At 52.1% G+C, this 24,081-nt stretch overlaps 1 protein-coding gene across 1 annotated transcript in view; it reads left to right on the top strand.

Annotated features, from left to right (window-relative positions):
• The window catches only part of GRK5 (G protein-coupled receptor kinase 5), a 126,729-nt gene extending 113,364 nt beyond the window's left edge, over positions 1-13,365 (top strand). The window contains exons 9-15 of the mRNA XM_006879900.1: positions 2,436-2,473; positions 4,070-4,159; positions 4,650-4,858; positions 9,009-9,146; positions 11,251-11,388; positions 11,818-11,949; positions 12,683-13,365. Of these exons, the coding sequence (XP_006879962.1) occupies positions 2,436-2,473; positions 4,070-4,159; positions 4,650-4,858; positions 9,009-9,146; positions 11,251-11,388; positions 11,818-11,949; positions 12,683-12,781 (844 nt within the window). The 3' untranslated portion in view covers positions 12,782-13,365. The remainder of the gene's footprint in view (positions 1-2,435; positions 2,474-4,069; positions 4,160-4,649; positions 4,859-9,008; positions 9,147-11,250; positions 11,389-11,817; positions 11,950-12,682) is intronic.
• Positions 13,366-24,081: the final 10,716 nt, after the last annotated feature.

The raw sequence follows: 24,081 nt of genomic DNA, 5'->3' as shown, positions 1-24,081 counted from the left end.
TTGAAGACCTCAGCTTCCAGCTTGAAGACCTCAGCCTCCAGACTGAAGACCTGGGCCGCCAGATTGAAGACCTGAGCCTCCTGATAGAAGACCTGGGCTCATACATTGAAGACCTCGGCCTACAGATTCAAGACCTGGGCCACCAGACTGAAGACCTCGGCCTCCAGATTGAAGACCTAGACTTCCACACTGAAGACCTCAGCCTCCAATTTGAAGACTGGGACCTCCAACTTGAAGACCTGGGCCTCCAGATTGAAGAACTTGGACTCCAGCTTGAAGACCTCTGCTCCAGAGACCTTTGCTCTCCTTAGCAGAGCTCACTATTCAAGAAGGTTCTGAAAACAAGGAATGGTCTTGATGACATCTCCTCTCCCCTAATGCCTCCCCGCCTCCCCAGTTGTGTTTTTGCTTTGTTTTCATTCAAGTGAAAAGAAAGTTAGCAGATTTCCCCATAAGGGTTGAGAAAAGAGTCCTCCACTTGATTGCTGTTAAAAAAAATGTTAAGGTCTTTCCACTCCCAAATCCTCTTCTGATGAGGACCTGCCCACGCGGCCTCCTCCTGGCACTGACCACAGGCCGTGGCCTCCCCAAGGCCCTGGGCCCTGTCCAGTGCCCACTAGTGAGCTGTCCTTCCAGCCGGGTGGCCACTGGCTTGTTGAGCCGATGACTGTTGTCCTTATTTGGAATTGGTAAGCACATCAAAGGAATGCCATTTAAATAACAACAGAAGTATTTTGTAATAAATAACTGCACACAAACACCAATTATCACGTTGTGAGGGTGCCCCACTGGGTTTGGGCATGTTAACCACTCCCGAGGAGGACAGCTGCCATCAGTTAAATGCACAAAGTCACTTGGTTGAGAACTGGGTGGAGCCTCTGTCCACATGCCGTGGGCTCGATGGCCCAGTGGCTTTCAGAGTCTCACAGACCATCTTCCAGCTGTTCTTCTCTGTGGAGAAGACTTTTACTAGCAAAGCCAGACTCTTCTCCTGCCTCCCACCCTGCTCCCCAGTCTGGGAGCGAGAAGTTCCCTTACTCGTGTCATCACACGCAGGGAAGGAACCATGAGGACAGGATGAGCATCCCTTGTCTCTTCCCTGGGCTACAGCTGGAGCTGGGGGTGCCAGTCTTCTGGCCCTCCTATGCCAAATGGGTTGTTTTCCTCCTGGGATTGTCATCCCCTCCCTTTACCATTCTCTGTCCCTCTTCCCTCTGCCTCTCATTTTGCAGCTGGTGTTTCATTCCCAAGCCCATCGAAGGCCTCGTGAGATTGTGAGGTCTTCCTAGTCCCAAAGAAAGAAATAGACATTCCCCCTGCCCTGGGGGCCACCTGTGTGTGGACTGTGCCAAAACCCGAGCCCTAAACCTGTTGTCACATCAATTCCAACACGTGGCAGCCCCATATGGAACAAGGAATTGCCTCACAGGATTTCCCTGCTGTGATCTGTATGGAAGCAGATCTCTAAGCCATGGAATCACTGGACGAGTTTGAATCTCTGCTTAGCAGCCAGTTGTCAGCCATTGGTCCAAGACTGGGCTTTACCTTCCCAGTTACTCTGAAGGGTGGGAAGACTGCTTTTGTTGTTGTTTTTGTCATGTGTCATTGAGTGTCCTGTGACTCATAGCGATCCTATGTACAATAGCTCTGAAGCCTGCCCTGTCCTGAGCCAGTCTCACTGACTCTGACACACCTACCCATTACCCTAGTTACTGTGTCAATCCATCTCATCTGGGGTCTTCCTCTCCTGCGCTGTCCCTTGACCCTTCCAAGTATGATGTCCTTCTCCAAGGAGCGATCCCTCCTGGCCACGTACCCAAAGTATGGAAACGGAGCTTCAAAATGCTAGCCTCCAAAGAGAGACTTGGTTTCACCCTCTCCAAGACAGACCTGTTTGTTTTCTCAGCGTTCCACGGTATGTTCAAGACTCTTCTCCAGCACCACAACTCAGAGGCATCAGTTCTTCAGTTTATTAAATTGCTAGAAGGAGAAACTCTAGCTCAGGCCTGTGTTACCTGGAGAGAGATCAGGCAGCCTCAGCCAAGAGGTGGGAAGGAAATACCCCAATCGAGGAAAAGGTGCAGGGACGTACTCCTCGGAGTCAAGGATGGTATAGCTTCACCTCCCACATGCTGGACATGTGGCGAGGAGAGGCTATTCCTTGGAAAAGGATATCATGCTTGGAAGGGCAGAAGGTCAGCAAAAGAGAGGAAGACCCCCCCCCAACAAGATGGATTGATCCTGTGGCATTGGCTCAAGTGTGTCAGATGGTGAGGAGGCACAGGATAGGACAGGGTTCAGATCTGTTGTTCGTAGGGTGGTACTCGACAGCACCTAACAACTCAAACCTGGTTGGCCCATGGTGGTCACCCTAGACCCAGTGCACTTGCTGTCCAGAATGTCACATTCATATGCTGCGTATCTTTCCCTTTCAGAGACTTGAAACCTGAAAACATCCTGTTGGACGATTACGGTAAGTCAGGAGGCCCTCGGGAGGGGCTTTTCCTACTCTGTAAATGAGGCAGTTATTACAGCTCTTTTTCTGCTGTATAACTGAGGCCGTCTTTGCAACCCATGGAGCACAAGGGCCCCTGAGGCTCTCATGGGACAGGAAGCGCAAGAGGCTGTCTTAGCTGGCACTGACCTGGGTCATGGGAAAGGTGGGCAGGTAGAGGGAGAAGGTCGCATTCCCCTTCCTCAGTCCTAGACAGTGGGCCTGAGTGGCAGGACAGTGTGTTTCAGCTTCAGAAGGAGTCCATAATGTCAGAAATAATAGGCAAGTCACTTAGGTTTGAAGCCTCTTCTCTGCATCTCATCTTTCATGTTTGAGAGGTGGAGTCATGGGCCTTGCCCTGCCGCCTCCAGAGGATGGAGAATGGTGCTGAAACTCCCCGTAAAATAGTTTGCAATTTCTTTTTCCAGCTGTGGCCACTTACCCAAGTGTTAGGCATTGGTGTGTGTTTGTGGTCATTGTCTACCATAGAGGATGGGGGCCACAACCCCTCACCACCCTTTAGCCTTCACCCCTGGACAATAGTTTGCACATATTCCATCTCGCTAGATCTTCATGCTCCCAGAGGCAGAGCTGCATTCACTGTGCCCATTTTACAGATGGCAAAGCTGAGCCTCAGAGAAAAGCCAGTCTACCAGGATTGCCAGCAATATCAGTGGCCAGATCTCCTATCCACCCACATCTCAGATGCCAGGCAGCCCCAGGTGGAGGGAAGGGGAGGAGGCAGGCAGATTATTGGTGAGCTGAGAAAGGTTGTGTAGAATGCTCCCATGTGGGGAAGGCCCAGGTAAACCCCAGAGCTACAGGAAACCTGTTCCCCACGGGTCCAGAACAGTCCGGCATGGCCGTCTCATATTTTGTCCTGCCTTTCTCTTCCCCCCTGCCACCTTTGTCAGGGACGTTCAGGTCAGGAATTACTTCCAGCCCAGCATGAGCTGGTGGACCTGGGCCTTGCTGAGGGCCAGGCTGGTGGGGACCCTGGTGCCCACAGGCAGGGAGCGAAAGGGTCAGAGGTGGTGTGACCCCCAGCTCAGCATGGTACCTGCTCAGCTCTCTGGGTCAGTTCTGGACTGAGAACTCTAGCTCCACCCCTCGAGGCCCCAGCAGACCTGGCCCAGACCTTTGCCTTCTTGCTTCCAAAGGGAAGAACCCTCCCCTCGAACCAGCAGGCTTCCCAAATGGCTTTATCATGTTTTCCCCTGAAGCAGATTGTTGCAAAATGTCAGGAGGATCTCACATTCTTCCCATGAAGCAATCCCAGAGTGAGGCCAAGATTTAAACTCTGTGACCTCAGCCTTCCAGGAAGCCCATTAGGGCGCTTTACGAGGCGGGCTGGCCAGTCATCCCCCTGGGCCTTCATGCTTCACTCTTAAAAAGTCGTGACTTGCCCACGCCCTCTGACACCTGGCCCCTGAAGGACTCAAGGTCACCCTGAGAAGGCACAGAGCAGCCAGTGAAATGCCCCAGGTTCAGAGAGGCCAAGTGCCCGGCCCACGGTCACACAGCAGGTCTGTGCCAAAGCAGGCCGAGCACCCACTAACACTGCTCTCCCCTCAGGCCACATCCGGATCTCCGACCTGGGTCTGGCCGTGAAGGTGCCCGAGGGAGACCTGATCCGTGGCCGGGTGGGCACCGTTGGCTACATGGGTGAGTGCCAGGTGGGGGTCCCCATCTTTGCACTCTGATGATCAGAATGAGAGTGGTGGTCTCACACTGGCCAGCTTGATGGGAGCCTGGAGCAAAGGCCTAGAGACCCAGGATATGACTGGACAGAGCTCTTTGCAGCCCTCAGGCCCCCACCAGCCTGTGTTTCAAAGCCAGGGCTCCCGCCATGGTCAGGGGCTCCATCTGGACACAGCAGTGTTCAGAGAGACCATGTGGAAGCAGAGGTCCACTGGGCTGGTGGGCAGCCTCTTGGGGATGGGCTCGGAGGGGGAGCGGTATGCTTGCTGCTGGCTCTGTCACTGAATGTGACACTATGGAGGGATCTAGCTTGGGCTCCCGCCCCACCCTGCTTGAGACTGTCATCCCGGGTCTGCATCCCAGGAAGAGTGCCCAGTCGCAGGGAGGAGCCCCCTTGCCCAGGGTCCGTCCTGTCTCCAGCGTGCTAACCATTCTGCTACCTTCCCCTGTCCAGCGCCCGAGGTCCTGAACAACCAGAGGTACGGCCTGAGCCCTGACTACTGGGGGCTGGGCTGCCTCATCTACGAAATGATTGAGGGCCAGTCACCCTTCCGCGGCCGCAAAGAGAAGGTGAAGCGGGAGGAGGTTGACCGCCGGGTCCTGGAGACCGAGGAGGCCTATTCCCACAAGTTCTCCGAGGAGGCGCGGTCCATCTGCAAGATGGTGAGTCCAGGCTGAGTGTCCACACCAAGCCAGAGGGGTGAACGTGTGCCGTGTGTGGGCAGAGCGGTCATCACGGCCTTCTGGGAGCCAGCCCGGTTGATGGCTGAGAAGCCAGGAGGCCATGACACAAGGGGAGGAGGTGAACAGTGACAGGCCTTCCCTGTCCAGCAAGTTCAGTTGAGGGAGTCTCTTGATCAGGTTTGATCCATGCTGATCCTGAAGGGCCTTGAGACAAAACCCTGCCCTTGACCATGGACCTCTGGGGTCCCAGGGTCCCAAGCTGTGGCTTGCGGTCAGGGGTCAGGGGCTGCTGGTGTGCATGTGACATTGTCACAGGCTTCGAACATCTCATAACCAAGCCTTCCGTCTGCTGTTCTAGATGGCAGCATCGGTGCATAGTGAGGTGTGACCCGGCCATGGGCAGGGCAGACAGGCCGATCTGGGGCTTGGGAAGCCAGATAGAGGGGATGGCAGAAGCCATGAGAGTGGGGATCCCCAAGTCCCCACCCAACCACAGCATCATGCTCCCGGGTGCCCCAAGCCAGGACCAGCCCAGCCTGTAGACTCTGTCTTTAGGAAGGCAAGCAGCGGCTTTTTGGGGAGAGGGCTGCTCCCCATTCCTGCCGGATCTCAGGCCTCCTCACACCACCTCTCACCTGGTGCCAACCACAGTGGGGCTGACACCCCCTTGGCAGGCTGTTGCCTTCCACCAAGGCCACATGCAGACAGGAAACACAGGCTTTTCTCCCACTGGCTGGCTGGAGCTGGGGCAGCAGAGGGAGGGGTCACCTGGGAAAGGGGCCCTGCTCCCACCTGTGTGAACCACAGAGGTCATGGGCTGGGTCCTTCATGTGCATGAGAAACGGGCTGGGCTTTCGGAAAAGCGGCCCCTGGAGGTGATTTCAGGAGCTAAGCTGCTTCCAGAGAAGCCAAGGGGCTTTGCTGGGGCCGAGGGTCCCTGCCTGCAGCCCTTCACCCTGTGGTCCCCACTTCTCCCTCCCAGTCTGTCTCATGTCACAGCTATGAGGGGACCCTTCCCAACAGAAAAGGAAGTGTGACTGTGTTACAGCCTGTAAGACCCTGAAGAAAGGGTACAGACACACCCCAAACCACATGCCCATGGCCAGAAACCCAGTGACCACAGGCCAAGCTTGGTGGGAACAGGCGGAACCAGGCAGCAAAGGTCAGCTGAAGGTGACTGTGGGGCTTGAGGACTTGTGAAATCCAGGGGGCCCAGCACACACTTGGTTATGTCGCTTTGTGGGAAGAGCACCACCAGATGACTTCAGGTCAAGGTCAAGAGTGCAGAGTAGCTGGTCTTGAGAGACCCCAATGGGACAGGGAACCTGCTGAGAGGACACCCCCCAGCAGCCCGCCCCTTCTCCGGCTGTGTCCCCCCCCCAGTGGCTCCTGCTCCCTCCAGGACCAGGCGCTGCTGGCCCTCTGCTGGCCCCTGGTGGCCACGTAGGGAAGTCAGCGGCTGGGCCTTCTCTAGGCCCTCTTCTCTGGTCCAGGCCCTTCTTCTCCGGCTCTAGCTCAGGACAGATGTCTTCTGTTAAGAGATCTCCAAGGCCACAAGCCGATTCCCCAACTCTAGGCTGATTTGAAGGAGTCCTGACGCAGTGGTTAAAGCAGCTTGATGGTTCAAGCCAACCAGCTCCTGAGGGCAGAGGTTGGCGTCTGCTTCCATGACGTCTACAGCCTGGGAGGAAGCCCAGCCGGGCAGTTCTGCCCAGTCCTGTAAGGTGCTGTGAGTCGCAGTTGAGTTTGGCAGCAGGTTTGGTCTTTTGGGTTTTGCTTGCTGTTTAAGAAGGCTTAGGAAGACCACTCCCCACACAGGGAAGTCGGTCAGCTCCGCCTGGCCCCTTCTTCCACCTTGACAGCCACGCGGCCTCCTCTCCCTGACCGGAGCTGAGAAATCTGTACACTTGACTATCCTGACCCCTGGGTCCAGTCCCCAGCCCAGACGCCAAGCCCTACCTTCCTGGATCCCTCTGCTGCTGGGTCCCACCCCTGCAGAGTCCCATCTCAGTGCCTCTCCTCCCCCCTTCGGCCCTGGTCTGAGTGCTGCCTCCTCCAGGAAGCCAGCAGCCCTACCCCTCCACTCATAGCTCACACCATCCCTCTGCCTGCTTCTGGTGTGGGTGTCACTTCACTGTGGATATGCTGCCAAGTTTGCAAACAGGCAGCACTCCATGGGTGTTTGTTCAGCCAACACAGAAAAACTGGGAGATTTTATTTAAAGACCTTGCATCCTGTCTTCTCCTGGAACACTGGAGCCAGGGCCCTGAGGACCCTCCTGCCTGGGGCCGGCCAGCTCCTAGCTCCCAGCTCCCTGCCCTGGGGTGTCACCTGTTACAGTGGTAACCCCATTTGCTTTAGTTCTGCCTAGATGGCTGCGGGCTGAAAGGTGCCTTCACGAGTGACCAGACTCACTTCTGAGCCGTTTCCGGAGATGTGATCTGATGTCTGCCCGGGGAGACGAGGTGGTGCAGTGGTTAAACACTTAGCTGCCAAACCGAAGGCTGGAGACACAGCCCCACCAGCTGCAGCCCTCGCAGTTCTAGTCTGATAGCCCTCGCACCCCAGTTCTAGTCTGACAGCCCTCGCACCCCAGTTCTAGTCTGACAGCCCTCGCAGTTCTAGTCTGATAGCCCACACTTGGTAGACAAGCAGCTGTCTGTGACTGTGGTGCTCAGGGGGTGGGGGAAGAGGCACATGACCCTCAGACCTGGGGTACAGCGGCAGCCAAGCCCTGTGGCTACTGGCCTGTCCTTCCTCCTGTCAGTGTCTGCCTGCCCACTCCTCTGCTTTCATTTCCCCATTGTCCATCTCTGTTTCCTCCCATGAGGACACCCTTCTGCCTTGACCGTCCCACAGCCGCCTCCTGACCTGGCCCCAGGGACCTCCGCATCTCCTCCCTGTCCCCTCCACACTGACAGGCACTCCACAACTGTTTTGGGGGGCAGACTCAAAGATGTGGTGCCCCCAGAACATGCACCGCACGCCCTGCTCTTGCTGTTCTCACGATTGCCATTCTTCTTGGCCCCCAACACCTGCCCGGTGAGGCTGGAGCCAGCTTGCATTCCTCTGACCCTATTCTGCCACGTCTGGGCTGCCCTCATGGGACAGCGGCCCCTGAATGGATGCACCCACAGCCCTGACAGCTCCGTGGGGGGCAGCCTCTGGTTTGCACCACGTGACTGTTGTTTGCTGCTCATGCTTCAGCTCTGACTCATATCAACCCTCTGTGGCTGAGTGGGCCTGCCCAGCCTAGTCGCCTAGTGGAGAGGGAGCTGCACTGCCAACCCAAAGGTAGGCAGTTCAAATCTACCAGATACAGTTTGAGTTTAAAAGATAGCCAGTCTCTTCCCATGCAGTTTACAGCCTCTGAGAACCTGCTGGAGCATCAGCAGTGAGTCTGTTCTGACGTGAGGGTCATGAGTGAGTGCGTGCTCCATGACTGGAGTGTATTGCCAGGGCTGGCTTACGTGGAGCTGCTGTGTGGGTTCGAACCACCAGCCTTTTGGTTCGCAACCAAGCACTTAGCCAGTGTGCTACCAGAGCTTCTCCACCAATAAGTACTTTTAAAAGCAACTACTCCCGTCCAGTGAGTTCCAACACACACCAGCCCTACCAGACAGGAGAACTGTCTGTGTGATGCTGGGGCTGGGAATCTGCTGGAGAAGACCACCACTCCCTTCTCCTGAGTACCTGCTGATGCTGGGCTTGAACCGCTGACCTTTAAGTCAGCAGCTTGGTGCCACCAGGGCTCTCCATGTACTTGTTAGCTGAGTAATGAGTGGGAATGACCCTCTGTTGCATCTCCATCCACAAACCTGGATGGATGCCCACCGAGCTGGGCCAGCGTCCATTCATGAGAGAAACAGATGCTCCCTGGGAGATCTAGGTGGCTGTCCATGCTGTGAACAGGTGACACGGGTACACAGGACATCCTGGAAATGTGGCCGTAGCAGGGCTGGCACCCAAGGGTGGCACATGCATTGTTTCATACAGAAGAAGGACAGCTGGGTGGACTCAGGGGCAGAGACCTGTGAGCAGAAGGTGACCCCAATCATGCCATGTTCCTCTGGGCCTCGAACCCTCTTGCAGGGTTGACTGCAGGCCTCACACCTTTTCTCTCACACAGCTGCTCACCAAAGATGCCAAGCAGAGACTGGGCTGCCAGGAAGAGGGGGCTGCCGAGGTAAAGAGACACCCCTTCTTCAGAAACATGAACTTCAAGCGCTTAGAAGCCGGAATGCTGGACCCTCCCTTCGTTCCCGACGTGAGTAGCCCCCCTCCTGCCCCATCGTGACCAGGAGCCGGCGTGAGGGTGTACAGTCACGCAGGGCTCAACCAGCAGACCTTCTTCAGGACTGTCCCTCTGTCCATCAGCTAACTCGAGGCTGGATGCGCTAGGCTCTGGGCCCGGTGCTGTGGGCGGGGTGAGGCCCAGGACGCGGTCCCAGCTCCACTATCAGGGTCACTCTTTCCCCAGAGCTGAGCTCCCCAGGTTAGCATGTGGGGCAGGAATCCAGTTAAGTCCCACTTGCTACTGGCAGTCCCCTCAGTGTCCCTGGAGTACAGGCTTGAAGGGGCCACACAGGGCCAGCAGGACAGACTCAGCACATGGTATTGGTCTCAAGTGTCCTTGTAAGGGGGGCAGGGGGGTGCTGTCCATGAGGAGCTGGACTGTGTGAACTCAAGTCATCGGTTCTGTGCCCCTCTTCCTTCAAGCTCTCACAAACTTGGTCCAGGCCAGGAGGGCTGTGGAGGCCAGGACAGCACAAGCGTCTGGCACGGCCTGGCTCGGAGAATTGATGCTCACTCTCCTGCTCTGCCACTGGGCCACTTGAAATCAACCGTGTCAGCCGTCACGGAAATGTTTACACCTCAGGGATTGGCAAAGACCATACCTTAGAGTCTCTCATTCCCTCCCTCAGATCTGACCATAAACGAGTTGGTCCTTGGGGCTCTGGGGACCCCCATAGGTGAGGGTCCCTGGTCCCACAGGTGAGAACAGAAAGTGTGAAGAGACACAGGCCCTGCTGGGTCCACTGTCCTGCACTTTCACGCCTGCCCCTCTCTGACCAGCACCAGCGTCATTGCTGCAGGGGTGACCTGGGACTGCTTTCTGGGGGAGGAAGGGCCTCTGTGAACATAAGCACTCTTTGAATGCAGCAGACTGAACCCCTCGGTAAACTTGACAGAGGCGGCCTGTTGGCGCCATCTGGGAAACATTCAGAAATGGGGACCCAGGGCCCAGCCTGGGCTGCCGTGACTGACCAGGTTCTAGAACGCACCTGAAGCTCGTGTGTAGCAGGCTGGTGAATCAGGGCACATCACCAGCAGGCGTGTTTTCATCTTCACGCCAAGGTCTGTGGGAAAGCCGGTCTGCACCCCAGGAACTGCAGTGCCGCCTCCTGAGGTGGTTCCACTGTGCTGGGTGTAACTGGGTCAAAGCCTGGTCCACTTCCCTCTGTGAGCCCCGGCAGAGAGCCAGCAGCCCCGAGTGGACAGGCGAGACGCAGGCTACTCGCCACCATGATAGCGGTAGCCATTGCTAAAGGGTGGGTGCTGTTGTCACCCCCATTTCTCAGGTGGGGAAACTGAGGCCCAGAGCAACTGTGTGACTCTCCCCTAATTCCTAAACCTCACTGGAGCTGGAATTCAGCCCAGCTCTGTGGCTGCTGAGACTGGCGCTAACCTCTACCCCTCACAACCCTGTAACACTGAAGAGAGGGGCCGGGAGGGCCTCTTTCTAGAGGACCCCAGGTGTCCACAAGGCAGAGGCCCCCACTTACCCTTGGCCTTGAGGTACTGGGCACAGATACTCTCTGTGGAGGAGTGGACCAGGGGCCTCAGTGATGACCAGTCCACAGAAGTGACTGGAAACATTGCCTGATTGGATGGGCTTTGCTGTCATTAGATGCCGTCCAGTCAGCTTTGACTCATGTTGACGCTGGTGACAGAACAGTCCATGGGGTTTCCTGGGAGCAGACAGCACCAGCTCTCTCCCCTCAAGATGCTGGGTGGATTCAAACCACCAGCCTTTCCGTTAGCAGGAGTGCCTCACTCTGTGCCACTCTGGGTGGGGTTCCCCAGGAGTGTGAGCTTTGAAGGGGTGTTTTCTGCAGCCTGTTGTGATGATGGGGTGACCTGTGGATCATGGAAAGGAGTGATAACAAGACAGGGAGTGTGGACACCGTGAGTTCCTGTTGCATCTTGGCTGGGGGTGCCCTTAGTGGTCTGAGAGGTCAGCTCAGGTTTCAGCACGGGTAGCTCCCGGCCCACATCTCCTCTGTCCCCATCAGAGCTGTGCGTCAGCCCTGCAGGAGCCTGGCCTGGGCACTCTGTGACTGAGCCCTCTGCCTCTGTCCTGGCCACAGCCCCGAGCCGTGTATTGTAAGGACGTGCTGGACATTGAGCAGTTCTCCACCGTCAAGGGCGTCAACCTGGACCACACAGACGACGACTTCTACTCCAAGTTCTCCACAGGCTCCGTGTCCATCCCATGGCAAAATGAGGTGGGCCAGCACCGGCGCCAGCACCGCAGGACGGGGCATTGCTCTGCAGGGGCAGCGCTGGAAGGGCGGGCTGTTGTGCTGCAGACAGATAGGTGGATTGTGGCTCAGGTGGGGTGGGGGTCAGGTAGGATGGGGGGGTCAAGTGGTGAGATCAGGTGAGGTGGATCAGGTGGGGTGGGGTCCAGGTGGGGTGGGGTCCAGGTGGGGTGGGTGTCAGGTGAGGTGGATCAGGTGAGTGTGGACTGAGGGAGTCAGGGGTCAGGAAGATGAGCGTAGCCCGGGATGGTTGTATTCCCATCAAGGGGAAGAAGGTGGATGAGGTGGAGGCCCCACGACAGCATGGTTGGGGTAGTGGAGGGAGGGCGATGACGTCAAGACAAGGTCAGGTGGGGTGTCAGCCACACAGAGCGGCTCTGCCTCTGTCTGCAGATGATTGAGACCGAGTGCTTCAAGGAGCTGAACGTGTTTGGACCCAACGGTACGCTCTCGCCCGACTTGAACAGAAGCCACCCACCCGAGCCGCCCAAGAAGGGGCTGCTCCAGAGAATCTTCAAGCGGCAGGTGAGCCTGTTCCCTCAAAAACACTGGATCCCAGCACCTTGGGGGTTCCCTTGCCCCCTGGATCCTTACGTTCCTCCTCCTCCCACCAGACCTGCCCTTGTGTCTCATCCCCAGCAAAATGCCTCAGAGGAGGTGGGCCCACAGCCCCTGCTCCAGGAAGAGGTGGGCTCCAGAGCTCTGGTCCTCAGATCCCAACCCCAGCCCCCTCTCTTCAACCACAGGCCTGGATGGTGGCCACGGATTTCTGATACCTCTCCATAGTTTCCAATGGCTGTAATCTTTCCAAAGCAGATCACCAGCCAGGCCTGTCTTCTGAGCTACCTCTGGGTGGATTTGAACCACCAGTCTTTCTGTTAGGAGCCAAAGGTTTGAACATTTGTACCACCCACCATAGGCTATACAGGCATGGGACCCAAGAGAGTCAGTGACTTTATGAAGGTTACACTCATCTCAGACATGGATCTGGGATTCAACCCAGGCAACAGCTAGACCCACACAGATGTGACAGTAGGGGGCACTTCCTCCCTGATTGGGGGCTGCCAACTCCATGGCCACCATCCTCTTGCAGATAGAGCCCTCAGCTGCCAGGGTGGCCTCTGGGCCTGAGTCTTCAGGAGGCAAGAGGACAAGCTGGCAGGGCAGACCTGCCCTGACGGACCTGTCCCTAAGCCCTCCCGATGTGTCAGCTTCACACCTTGGCTCCCAAGTACTGACTCGCACCCTTTCTCCCCAGCATCCGCACAACTCCAAGAGTGCACCTAATTCCAAGACCAGTTTTAACCACCACATCAATTCCAACCACGTCAGTTCAAACTCCACCGGAAGCAGCTAGTTTCACCTCTGGCTTTACCCTTCACAGTGGAACCAGCCAAAACCCTTCCAGTCGGATGTGGAACTGGGGACACGGAACTGGTGGCCAGTGGCACCTCTGCTCTGGCCAGGCAGTTAGGGAGCCCCTCCCAGAACCAAGGACGGGGGCAGCTGCCCCTCAAAGGAGAGCCTCGAGGTTTCTCAAATTCCCACTCAGGTCTGTTTTCAGAGGTGGCCTGGGGCCGGCGTGGTGAGGGTCTGTCCCTGTTAGCCATCGCAATAGGAATCCAATTGGCTATGACAACTTGCACGTCTTTTAATAGCGTCCTAACTAGAACTGAATTTTGTCTTTATTATTTTTAAAGAAAAAGTTTTGTAAATTTCTCTATTGTCTCAGTTTACATTTTGTATATTTGTATTTAAATGAAAGTCAGACTTTGAGGGTGTATATTTTCTGTGCAGCCACTGTTAAGCCATGTGTTTTAAGACATTTTAGGAGGGGGGATTTACAAAAAAAAAAAAGAAAGAAAAACAAACAAAATCCTGCGTCTCAGCTTCCCGAGCCTTGGCTGAGAAGACATTTTCATTAAATGTAGAAGATGGTCCGCACTTCACCTTGAAGGGTTGCTTGCGTTTCCCCACTCTCCGCTCTGTAGTCTTTTCCTCATGGGGAGGCCACCATTCTGCTGGTTGGTAGCATCCCAGTCAGATGCTCGGAGACACCCTGGACCTTCCCCCAGGTCGACCCGCTGCCAGGCCCATGGGCGTCCGGCTCCCGCTCAGAGAGGGGCCTTTTCTCCTGAGTGACCTTCACGCCTGTAGGACTTCTGGAAGGTGGTCACCAGGCAGAGCCAGGGACCTTCAGCCTGTGGCCTGGGCCTTCCTCCTTCTGAGCAGGTCCCAACTTCCAAAGCCAGGAAGTCTTCAAGAGGCTTGCGTTTCGGGGCTTTTGTTTTATGCTCTTTTTAAGGGAGGCACAGCTACTCACGGAAACCCAGTGTCCCAACCTCGACAGCCCCTGAAGAGTCCACAGGACCGCTCAGAGGGGCCACCTTTGATGCCAATGATTCTTCTCACAGCCAGCAGAGCCACAGAGCCCCCCGGACGAGCTGGCTGACGGGGCATCGATGGGGCTGGCTCTCTGGGTAAAAGGGATGCCCAAGAAGAGGCATGGTCACCACCAAAGAAGTTCAAGACAGGCTCACTGTCCTTTCCTGGGACGGCTCTACTGAGGCATCTGAGAATTTCAGGCCTGAGTAACCCCAGGGTGGATGTGTCAGGCCAGGGCCTCAGAAGACACCTCTGAGCATGGCTGTCCCACACCAGGTACCTCCTGGCCTTTTCCTCATGCCCCCACGAGGTGGCAGCAGAGAGTAAAACTGCCCCGACCTCCCATTCGGGACGGGGTGAGGGCTGACCCTGCTCCTCTGCCCACCCCCAGAGTCCACCTCAGCTGCCTCAGACATGGTCTCCCCCAACAGTTACCAGAGCGTCTCACTGTGTGGGCCCCCCACTCCCTGCATCTGTACTTCCTGTTGGAATGCAGATTCCAGGGCTCCACCCTTCGCCTACTGAATGGGCATCTTGGGACGTGAAGCCCAGGAATCTGCAAATTAAAAGCTCACTGCCCCCCCCCACCCGATGCACTCCAGAGCGTGGGAACCACTGCCTCTCACCACAGCAAGGCCTCCTCCGTGTTCACCCTAAACACGCATCTTAGGGTAGCCCACATCTCCGGGTGAGCCAGGCAGCTGTGGGGCCCAAACTTACAGACAGCAGGGAGCGAATCGGTCTCCTAGCCCAGGTTCTGAAACCTGCCTGTGGCCCTCAAGGATGTGCTGCCAAAAAGGGATCAGAGCAGAGGGGTGGATAATTTGAGGGTAATTTTCCAAACAGCTGGGAGAGGAACTGTAGGTGGCCTCTTCCTGTCCCTTTAATCCACAGTGTTATTTTCTTTTAAGAACAGCCCTTGCTCTCAGGAGCTGCTTCCTGGGCTGAACACGAGATAAATCCTAACAGCCATATGCCACTTTGCCAAGGATGTGGCCGCATCTCTGGGCGGTGTCCGAAGGCCCCTGAGCTCTTGCTGACCCTCCTTTCATGATGATAAGGACGGTCATTCCTTGGACTGTCAGCAGCCCAAGCCAATACTCTCCTTACCCAGAAGGCTCATCGTTATCCCTCTTCACAGCCACTCAGCCCTTACGAAGTGGTTTGCTGTTGAAGGCAATCTCCTTTGATGCCTCCCAGCCTGTGCACTGTCCATTTTCAACATCAGGCCCCCAAGGAAGGAGGAGGAAAACCAAAGTCTAGCCACTGCCCGTGAGTCACCGGCCTCCAGGGACATCAAGCACAGCTCTCCGCACTGACTCGTATAAGAACTTGAGTCTTCCTTTCTGCTAATCGCCTGTCCTCCTGGGAGTGCGCACAGGAGACGGGGTCAGAGTCACTGGGCCTTTTAAATCCTCCTGTTCCTCTTGGCCCATTGCTTTGTAATGTGAGATGGGACCTTCTCTTAGAGAGCAGTGCCTACAAATCAGTCCCTCACCCTTCGGGAGTTCCAGAGTCATCCAGACCAGGTCATCACATTCCAGGTCAAGTCATCACATCCCAGGTCAAGGTCATCATATCCCCGGCCAGGCCCTCACATCCCAGACCTGTCCTCCTCTCTTCCCCAACCTCCTCTCACTCCAACTTTGTTTCTATAGCTGCTTTTTTTAAATGATATTTGTAAATTTAAAAAAAGAAAAACTTTCCCACTTATCTACCTTTCTAAGCTAAGGTATATTTGGATGGTGAGTGAACCTAAATTTTTTGTGTATGAGTTCTTCCTGGAAGGGCCTTTCTTTTTCCGAATGTGTTCTTTCCACTGGCTGTTTGCTGACTCAGTGCCTTTGAGGGGATGTGCAGGGTCTTGTGGAAGTGTGTTTGCTGCTACCATTGGGAGACAAGCTGCTGTCCTTGAGGGGGCCAGGCATGGTCTCCCCTGTGACCACCATAACCTGTGAGTGTTTTATAGGTTCCCTTGGGGGACTCAGAGTCACATTCATATCAGGGAGACCCAACACCATCTTCACAGAGGATGGCATCCTTGCCAGACACATAAACCCATCCTCTGACCATTCTTGGCCGGGAGCCTGGCTCTTGAAAGCATGAAGCTTTGGGGGTTGCTCATTTGCCCGGGAGCCGGGCCTTGCTGTATCACGAGTGGCTGCAGTGAGGTCTGGCTCCTGAAATCCACTGCTCTTAGCAGATGGAACCATCAGCCTTGGAGGGGCAGCAGGGGGTGGGGACCAGGCTGTGGGGAGGAAAGCAGCTGTGGCGTTGGGGATGTGCACGCTTGGCAGGCAGCCCTCGGGCACGATGCGGGCAGTGCCTCCTGGGAACAAGCATATGGGTGCCATCTTTGCTTTCAAGACCCAGCTGGGATGCCTACCCTTGAGCCTAGGCCAGCCCTGCAGCGAAGCCAGGAGCCGCCCCCCGCCCCTTGTTAGAGAGCTCCCGTCTAGCCCACTTCCAGCATTAACACTCTTCTTCCACACCCTTGTTCTTTCTTGAAAGACTAGGCCATTGGCCCTGGTTTTCCAGTGCTTTTTTACAAAAGAACTGACGCCCCAGACCATGTTCCAACTCACTCATAGAGCTTCTTGGGAGTACCATGATCTGTTAGCGTCCCAGACCTTGTCAAAGTAGCTCCACTTTCTGGATAACCGGATGTTTCCCAATCTCCAATAGGAAGCCTCCAGAAGTGAACAGGAATGGGGCCCAGGCAACGGTCAGCTGTCCTCTGGGACTGTGTGTTCGAGCTTGCAGATGAACACTTGTGTCCTTCCCAGGTCACCCTCTCTGGGTTGTTTTCATACACTCTAAAATAGGACCTTCTTGTTATGGAAAGAGAGTCGGTGTCAAATCTGTATGCATTTCAGAGTGACACAGAGGGCTGGCTTCCTTCAGATCACAGCAGCCAGCCAGGACGAAGCCTCGCCCCCAACACTCACCTGGTTCCTTCTGCACTGTTCTAACCACCAGCCTGCTCACCTATGGACACACAGACGTGCTCAGATGTGTGTAGGTCAGAAGCCTTCACAGGTGTGGGAAGTCTTACCTGATCTAACTTCAGATGCTGTTTTAAAGTATTTGAAAAGCTCCCTGGTAGGAAAAGATTTTCCCAAAAGAAGATTCTAGATGTCTTCCCCAAGGCCATCAATAAATCTGTTTGTAATAGATCAAAAGCAAACATTTTCAATTAGAGAAGCTTAGTGGCTGTCGATATTGTTAAAATAATAATCCTAGTCTCCAAAGGTTTCTGTTTTCTTTCAGGGAGATTTTAACACTGATGAATGAAATAGGTCCGTTCTGAAGATACCGGCTTTTGTTCCGCTGCTCTGACTCCATGTATGTTCCGTCTAATATGTCACAGTGCTGCTGTATCTAGATCGAACCACTGTTGTTGTCATGTGTTGTGTTTTTTATTTTAAAGAGAAATAAATTCCTTACTGAAAATGACATTGGCGTTCTTCCCTGCTGCTGAGATCTGCTCCCGCCCCTGCGGCCGTCGCGTTTTCCTGCCATCTTTTCTGTGGTAGATAATCCCACCATCCAATCTGCCCCCCCCCACACACACACACACCACTTCCCCTCTGCCCAACTTCCTCCAGTGGGCAGGGCCTAAGGGTACCTTCTGAACCCTCTCCATGCTGATTGGCTTCTGATCGCTAACTCTCTGGAAAGTTCTAGAAGGGCTCTAGCTTCAGGTGATAATTTGCCTTTACAAAGCTGGCCACACACTAGAACACAGATAGCAAGACAAGGCCGCTGTAGCACCTCAGACCACAGCCTATAAAGCAGGGCCTCCCCAGGCTCTCCCTGGCTTAGTCGTGGAGCGACTTTTGATTTTGATGATCCCAGAACTTTGCTTAGAGGGGCACTGAAGTGATCCCCAGCTAACTCTCACTTCCAGGAAGGTGCCAGGTGGGCATCCCCGGACACTCAGAACTTCATGCCACCATCCCTGTGAAGGATCCTTAGAGGCCCGAGGGTCTCTCTGCCTTCCCTAGGGCCGTGAAGGGGAGGAAACGCTAAGTCTTTGTCCACAGGCCCTGGACAAGTAGTAGGTCAGGGTTCCAGACATCACGCTGCCCACCAGTTCCTCCAGCCCAGTGCTGACCAGACCTGGGCAGATGGATATAGTCCCAGCTCGGCTGCCTTGAGAGGAGGGGCAGGAATGAGTTTCCGTGGACTTTGGAGGGTGAATTCTTGCTTTCTACTTCGTCACTTCACTAGGATTTATGGGCTAATTACCATGCCTCTGGTGCTGTCTTCATAATGAGAAGTGGGAAAGCCCTGTGTGCAGGGGGCTTCCAGCATCACTGGGAGATCAACCAGAGAGCAAGGGCACTTCAAGCAATAACTGAGCCGAGGACATGACTGAACACAAATTCCATTCAGTAGTCCTGGGCCAGACGAGGGTCTGCACTTAGAACAAGGTGCCAGGTGAAGGTGCTTGCCATAGGCCACACTTTGAAGAGGAAGTCCTTAACCTAGTCATAAAGTTAGGAATCAAGGCATTAAAACCCTCTTTAGTGAATCAGACCTAACACCGTTCCGAGCAATCTGCTCTTTGAGGTGGATGTTTCATAATCGCTCACATTCACCTTGATCTTGAACGTTTACAACAATGTTCTCAAAGAACAGATTCTTGGGCTCCACACAGGCTAATTGGAGCAGAAGCTTTGGAGGTGGGGCTCAGGGGCCCCCAGGTGATTTGTATGACACTCAAGTTTGAGGACTCCTAGTTTACAAAGTGCTTTTATCGAACTCTGCAACACATCTCAAGGGAAGCAAACAGCTGTCTCAGTTCTTAGCTTTTCAAGCTGAGTCGACAGTGACCAAAATCGTGTGATGCTCTTACTTGTAAACAGAAAAGCACAGATAATTGGCTACTATTTCATTTTGGGGGAAAAAAATAACACAGGAGAATGGCTAAAACATATAATTGTATTTCCATTTGTTGGTGCCTAGGGATACTATTCTGTGTTGGCTTAATGGTAAGAAGCTGTGCTGCAATCCTGAAGGCACATGGTTCTAATCAATCAGCTGCTCGACAGGAGAAAGATGGGCGATCGCATCCTATGTGATTAACTGCCTCTGAAAATCCACTGTAGGGTTAGTTATGAGTCAGTTCCAACTCAATGGTACACAACAACAGTGGGAAGCTGCACTGCAATCCCAAAGGCATATGGTTCAAATTCACCAGCTGCTCCATGGGAGAAGGATAAGCACCCTCCTCTCACGTGATTTACTGCCTCTGAAAACCTGCTGGAGGGCCAGTCGTGGCTCAGGTCCTAGTTAATGGTACACAACATTAACAACATAAATCAATGTGAAAAAAGACACGACAAAGGCATGAGAAAGAGGCTATGTGTCTCTAAAGGGACCTCATTTTGTGGATTTCAATTTAGAAGCATGCAAATGTTTCATATGATTATAAAACAAAACTGAAACGTTCAAGAATTGGTACCTAAAAACATCAGAAGGCAAACTGAACCAAGAACTTTAACTGTGTACCTGTAATCATATGAAGAAAAAGCATTCCCAAATGATGGAAATATTACTAACCGTCCCAGCAGTGGGCCTGTTGTAAGGATGAAAAGAATTGCTCCAGAAAAATTGTAACTCTTTTCCCTAATCATACTGTTAGTAACAATAGTAAGAGCTTTATCATTCTGCAGTCAGACAAAGAAAGGAAGACTCTCGACAAGATGGACTGACCGTGTGAGTATAACCACGGCCTCCTGCACGTCGAGGTCATGAGGCTGGAGCAGGGCAGGGCTCAGATCTGTAGGTTATAAGGTCACTACGAGTTACAGCTGACTTGACACCATCTAACAACAACAACAACAGCCGAAAACAGGTAGTTATGCCAGTATCATTAGGAACAAAGATTTTTTTCAATCTAAGACAAAAGAAAAAAGGGTTGGAAATCAAATAAGTAAAATCTCTTTCATGCAAAATAATTTTTCTTTTAATGTGTATCTGCTAGAATCAGTGACCAATATGGTGTCAAGGAGCCCAGATTATGGCCTCTAAATAGCATTTTTTTACTAAAAGGAAGCAAGGGGCTCTTTGGGAAAATGGATGATTTCATGTTCAGGGGATGTATCTGAAGATAAATGGAACATCTAATCACACCCGAAAACAAGGAAGCCAATGAAGACAGGATTTCATTAGAAGTACGCAACGGCCACCAAAAGGGGAGGAAGAGAGGTAGAAAGAGAATTTGAGCATTAACAAGGACAGTAAAAGAGAAACCTGGTGACTTAGTGGTTAAAGGTTGGGGCTTTGAACCCACCAGCTCCTCCGCAGGTGAAAGGTGAAACTGTCCGAGTCTGAAGATTCCCAACCTAGGGAACCCTGTGGGCAGTTCTACGCTTTACCACCAGGGGCGCTGTGAATTGGAACGGAATCAATGGCAGTGAATTTAAGGGTCATAAGATTAAAATAGCATAGATGCTTAAACCCTCAAGTTCATAATAATACTTAAAAGAGTAACATAAAGGAAAGAGAATCTCATCATTCCCCTTAGGAGGATTCTATCTCAGCATCAAGAAAACAAATATCCTCACTGCTGGTCTAATGGACAACAGCATGATAGACAGAGAAAAGACTGCAGCTGTGGCTCATTTCATCCTACTTGGCTCTACAGCCAACGCCGATAGCAGCAGTCAGTAAATCGCGAGATATGTTGCCTTTGGGATATCTGCTGTCAAGGTCCTCTCTAAAGTTCTAAAAAGCAAGTATGTCTGTTTAAAGACAAGGTGCGCCTGATGCAAGCCAGGTATTTTCAGTTGCTTCCTATGCGTCTGAAAGCTGGACAATGAATAAAGAACATTGAAGAAGAATCTGTCTGTGTCTTTGAGTTGTGTGGAGAAGAGTACTGAACGCACCATGGACTGCCAAAGGAATAAGCCTGTTTGAAGGAAGTGCCACCAGAGGGCTCCTTAGAAGCAAGGGTGGTGAGACTTCATCTCATTTATCTGGGCTTATTCTCAGCAAGATCCAGTTCTTGGGGAGGGACATCATGCTGGGAAAGACAGAGGGTCAAGGAAAGAGAGGAAGACCCTCGGTGAGATGGTTCAGCACAGCAATGACCACAAGGGCCTGGTCAGGACAGACATCACGGGGACGACGCAGGATGGGACAGGGGCCAGATCAGCTGTTGATAGACTTGCTATGAGTCACGGTGAACTGATGGCCCCTACAAAAGCAACACATCATTTTTAAAACTAGTAAATGTCTTAGGAATACATGGTTAGTTTAAAATTAAAAATCTATATAGTCATCACATATACAGAACACAAGAGAAAGATTCAATGATTGTAAAGTTGTTCCTTCTCATTGAGTTGGAACCTATTCATAGTTGACCCTCCAGCAAGTTTTCAGAGGCTGTAAATAGCACAAGAGGAGATTGCCCATCTCTCTCCTGTGGAGAAGCTGGTGCGTTCACACTGCCTGCCTTTGGGTTGACAGCACACCGCCTTCTCCACCAGAGCTCCCTGTGATATTAAAAAATGCAGAAGGAAAACATCTGAACTCTTCGTTACACCCATTCATGACAAAAAAAGGGGAAAAGTTCCCCCTTCTTGTAATGTTACATGTGGATAGTTGATCTGCACGTGCTTAACTGCTTCCCAACCCCAGATAATCACCAAAGAGTCTCACCCTTTTTTTCCAACCTGGTCGACCACCTTCATCTTTTCCTTCTTTTATGGAGGGGCATCCTATGAGGCACTATTTAAGAATAGTGTTAGAAAGCTCTGCTAGCCTAGTGGCAAGAAGTTGCACTGCAATCCCAAAAGCACGTGGTTTGAGGCCACCAGCTGCTCCACAGAAGAAGCATGGACGATCTCTTCCCGTGCAACTAACTGCCTCTGAAAACTCACCAGAGGGTCAGCTATGGTGTTACATGCCGTCAAGTTGCTTGCGACACATGGTGGCCCTATGTACAAAAGCCCTGAACCCAGCTCTATCCTGTGCCAACCTTATTGTCTCTGACACACCGACCTCCATTACCCCAGTCACTGAGTCAGTCCATCTCATCTCATCTCACCTCATCTCATCCTCTCTTGTGCTCTCTCTCCCTCCACCCTTTCAAGCATGACGTCCCTCTCCAAGGATGGGCCCCTCCTTGCAACATTCCCAAAGTATGTCAGACAGAGCTTCAGAATCCTTGCCTCCAAGGAGCAGCCTGGCTTCACCCTCTCTAGAATGAACCTGTTTTGTTCTCCTGACAATCCACATGTAGTGAAATGACTATTAAAGAGTAGTATTTGTCATCTGTGATTGATTAAAGTGATAAGTTGCTTGGCCATGCCATTTGGTATTATTATCTTCCATTCTGGGATCTGATGCATGAGGAGTTTTCTTGGGGGGTGTGGCCTGCATCCAATATAAATGGATATTTGGGGGGAGAAAAAAACAAAAACCCAAGTTAAAAAAAAAATAAGAATAGAACTGGAGGGGGAAGAATAGAATGGAATGTCTTTAATCTCACAAAGGTGTCTATGTATACACACAAAAGAAAGCTTAACCTATTTCTGGAAAAATAAAATTGACCTTTGACAACTTGCAGAGCACAATTCTGCTTTGGCAACGCTCACAGCCACCATGAGTCAGACTCAACAGCCAGTAGAACCATCATGCTGAGTCCTGCGGTTCTTACAGCACTGTCCTGCCGACAGGAAAGAGGGGTGCGGGTGCCCACTCTTACCACTTCTAGTCAACATCACGCAGGAGGTTCTAGCTAGTAGACCCAATAAGACAAGGCAAGACATAAAGCTTGGGAGAGAAGTAAAACTGTCCTTAGTGGAAATAAATGACTTGAGAGAAATTGAAATAAATTTATATACAAACGTTCTCACAACTGCACATGCATGGCCACTAATGGTGATAAAGGAACCCAGTAAGTTCTCAGGATCCAAGGTCAATATTTAAAACTGCGTATCTGTATACTACAACAAAGAGTTGAGAAAACTTAAAAACCAGCACTGTTTACAAGAAACAAATGAAAAGCCAAACCCACTGCCTTGAGTCTATTCTGACTCCCAGAGATACTCCCTTGGGTTTCCAAGGCTGCTAATCCTACCAGCAGTATACGCATCTGTCCCCCACAGCATGCCTGGTGGATTCGAACTGCCAACTTTAAGTTAGCACAACAGAGTACACTCTACCACCAGAGCTCCTCCTTTTACAATAAGATTAAGAAAAAGACAACAAAACCGAGGGCCAAGTTTAGCAAAAGATTAAAAAGTTCTAAAATACAAGTAAAAACTCATTGCTGAGAGAAGTGAAAGAAGACATAAATGGAGAGATTTGCCATGCTTACAGGTGGAGAGATTCGGTCTTATAAAGACACCATTTTTCTCTAAAACGTAAATATGTATTCAGTGTGATTCAAATCAAGAGCCAGTAGACTTTTTTTCACAGATGGATAATCTGCTACTAAAATGCATATGGATAAAAAACCAAATCTAAAATAACCAAAATATTCTAGAGAAAAAAGTACATTTGGAAGCCTTACACTATAGATTTCAAAGATTTTTATACAATGATCATAATCAAGACAGTGTGGTAAGACAGTGTGGTACTGGCATTAGACAAATAGATCAATGGACCAGAATCCAGAAATAGACCCAAAATTATATGATCCATTGTTTTTTTGACAAAGAGAGATCTTTGTAGCAAATGATGGTGTATCGACAGAAGGTCTGTGCATGTCTATAAACTGAATGTTTACCCATACTTCACATCAATTACAAAAAGGAACTCAAAATTGACTGCAGACATAAATGCAAAAGTTAAAAACAGTGAAGTTCCTAGAAGAGAAAGGAATCTAATTTCACACTAGTGGTAGGAAAGTAATCCTTAGACCCCAAAGTACACACACCCTCCATCTGTTGTTAGGTGCTGTCCAGTGAGCCCAGACTCAGAGCCACCCTAATGAGAGCACTCAAAAGAAACGCATCCTGTGCACCCAATTTAGCCCTCTGACCTCCAGAACTGTAAAATAAGAAATGTGAGTTGTTTCAAGCCACTACAACTTGTTGCAGTTGCAATAGGAAACTGATATAACAGTAATTTGTTGCAGCATCAGATAATTGATACAGTAATTGATACTAATGTATTGAGTATCTTAATAGTATTTTAGGGGGCTCTGGTGGCCTCGGGTTAAGAATCTGTGCTGCAATTCCAAATGCAGGTGGTTCAAATCCACCAGCTGCTCCGTGGGAGGAGGATGTGCAATCTCTCCTCCTGTGCAATTAA

Source organism: Elephantulus edwardii, unplaced genomic scaffold (assembly GCF_000299155.1).
Source record: "Elephantulus edwardii isolate Elephantulus edwardi_28Jun2011 unplaced genomic scaffold, EleEdw1.0 scaffold00006, whole genome shotgun sequence".
Lineage (NCBI taxonomy): Eukaryota > Metazoa > Chordata > Mammalia > Macroscelidea > Macroscelididae > Elephantulus > Elephantulus edwardii.
Note: the sequence above shows the minus strand (reverse complement) of the source record. Positions and strands in the feature narration are given on the sequence as shown.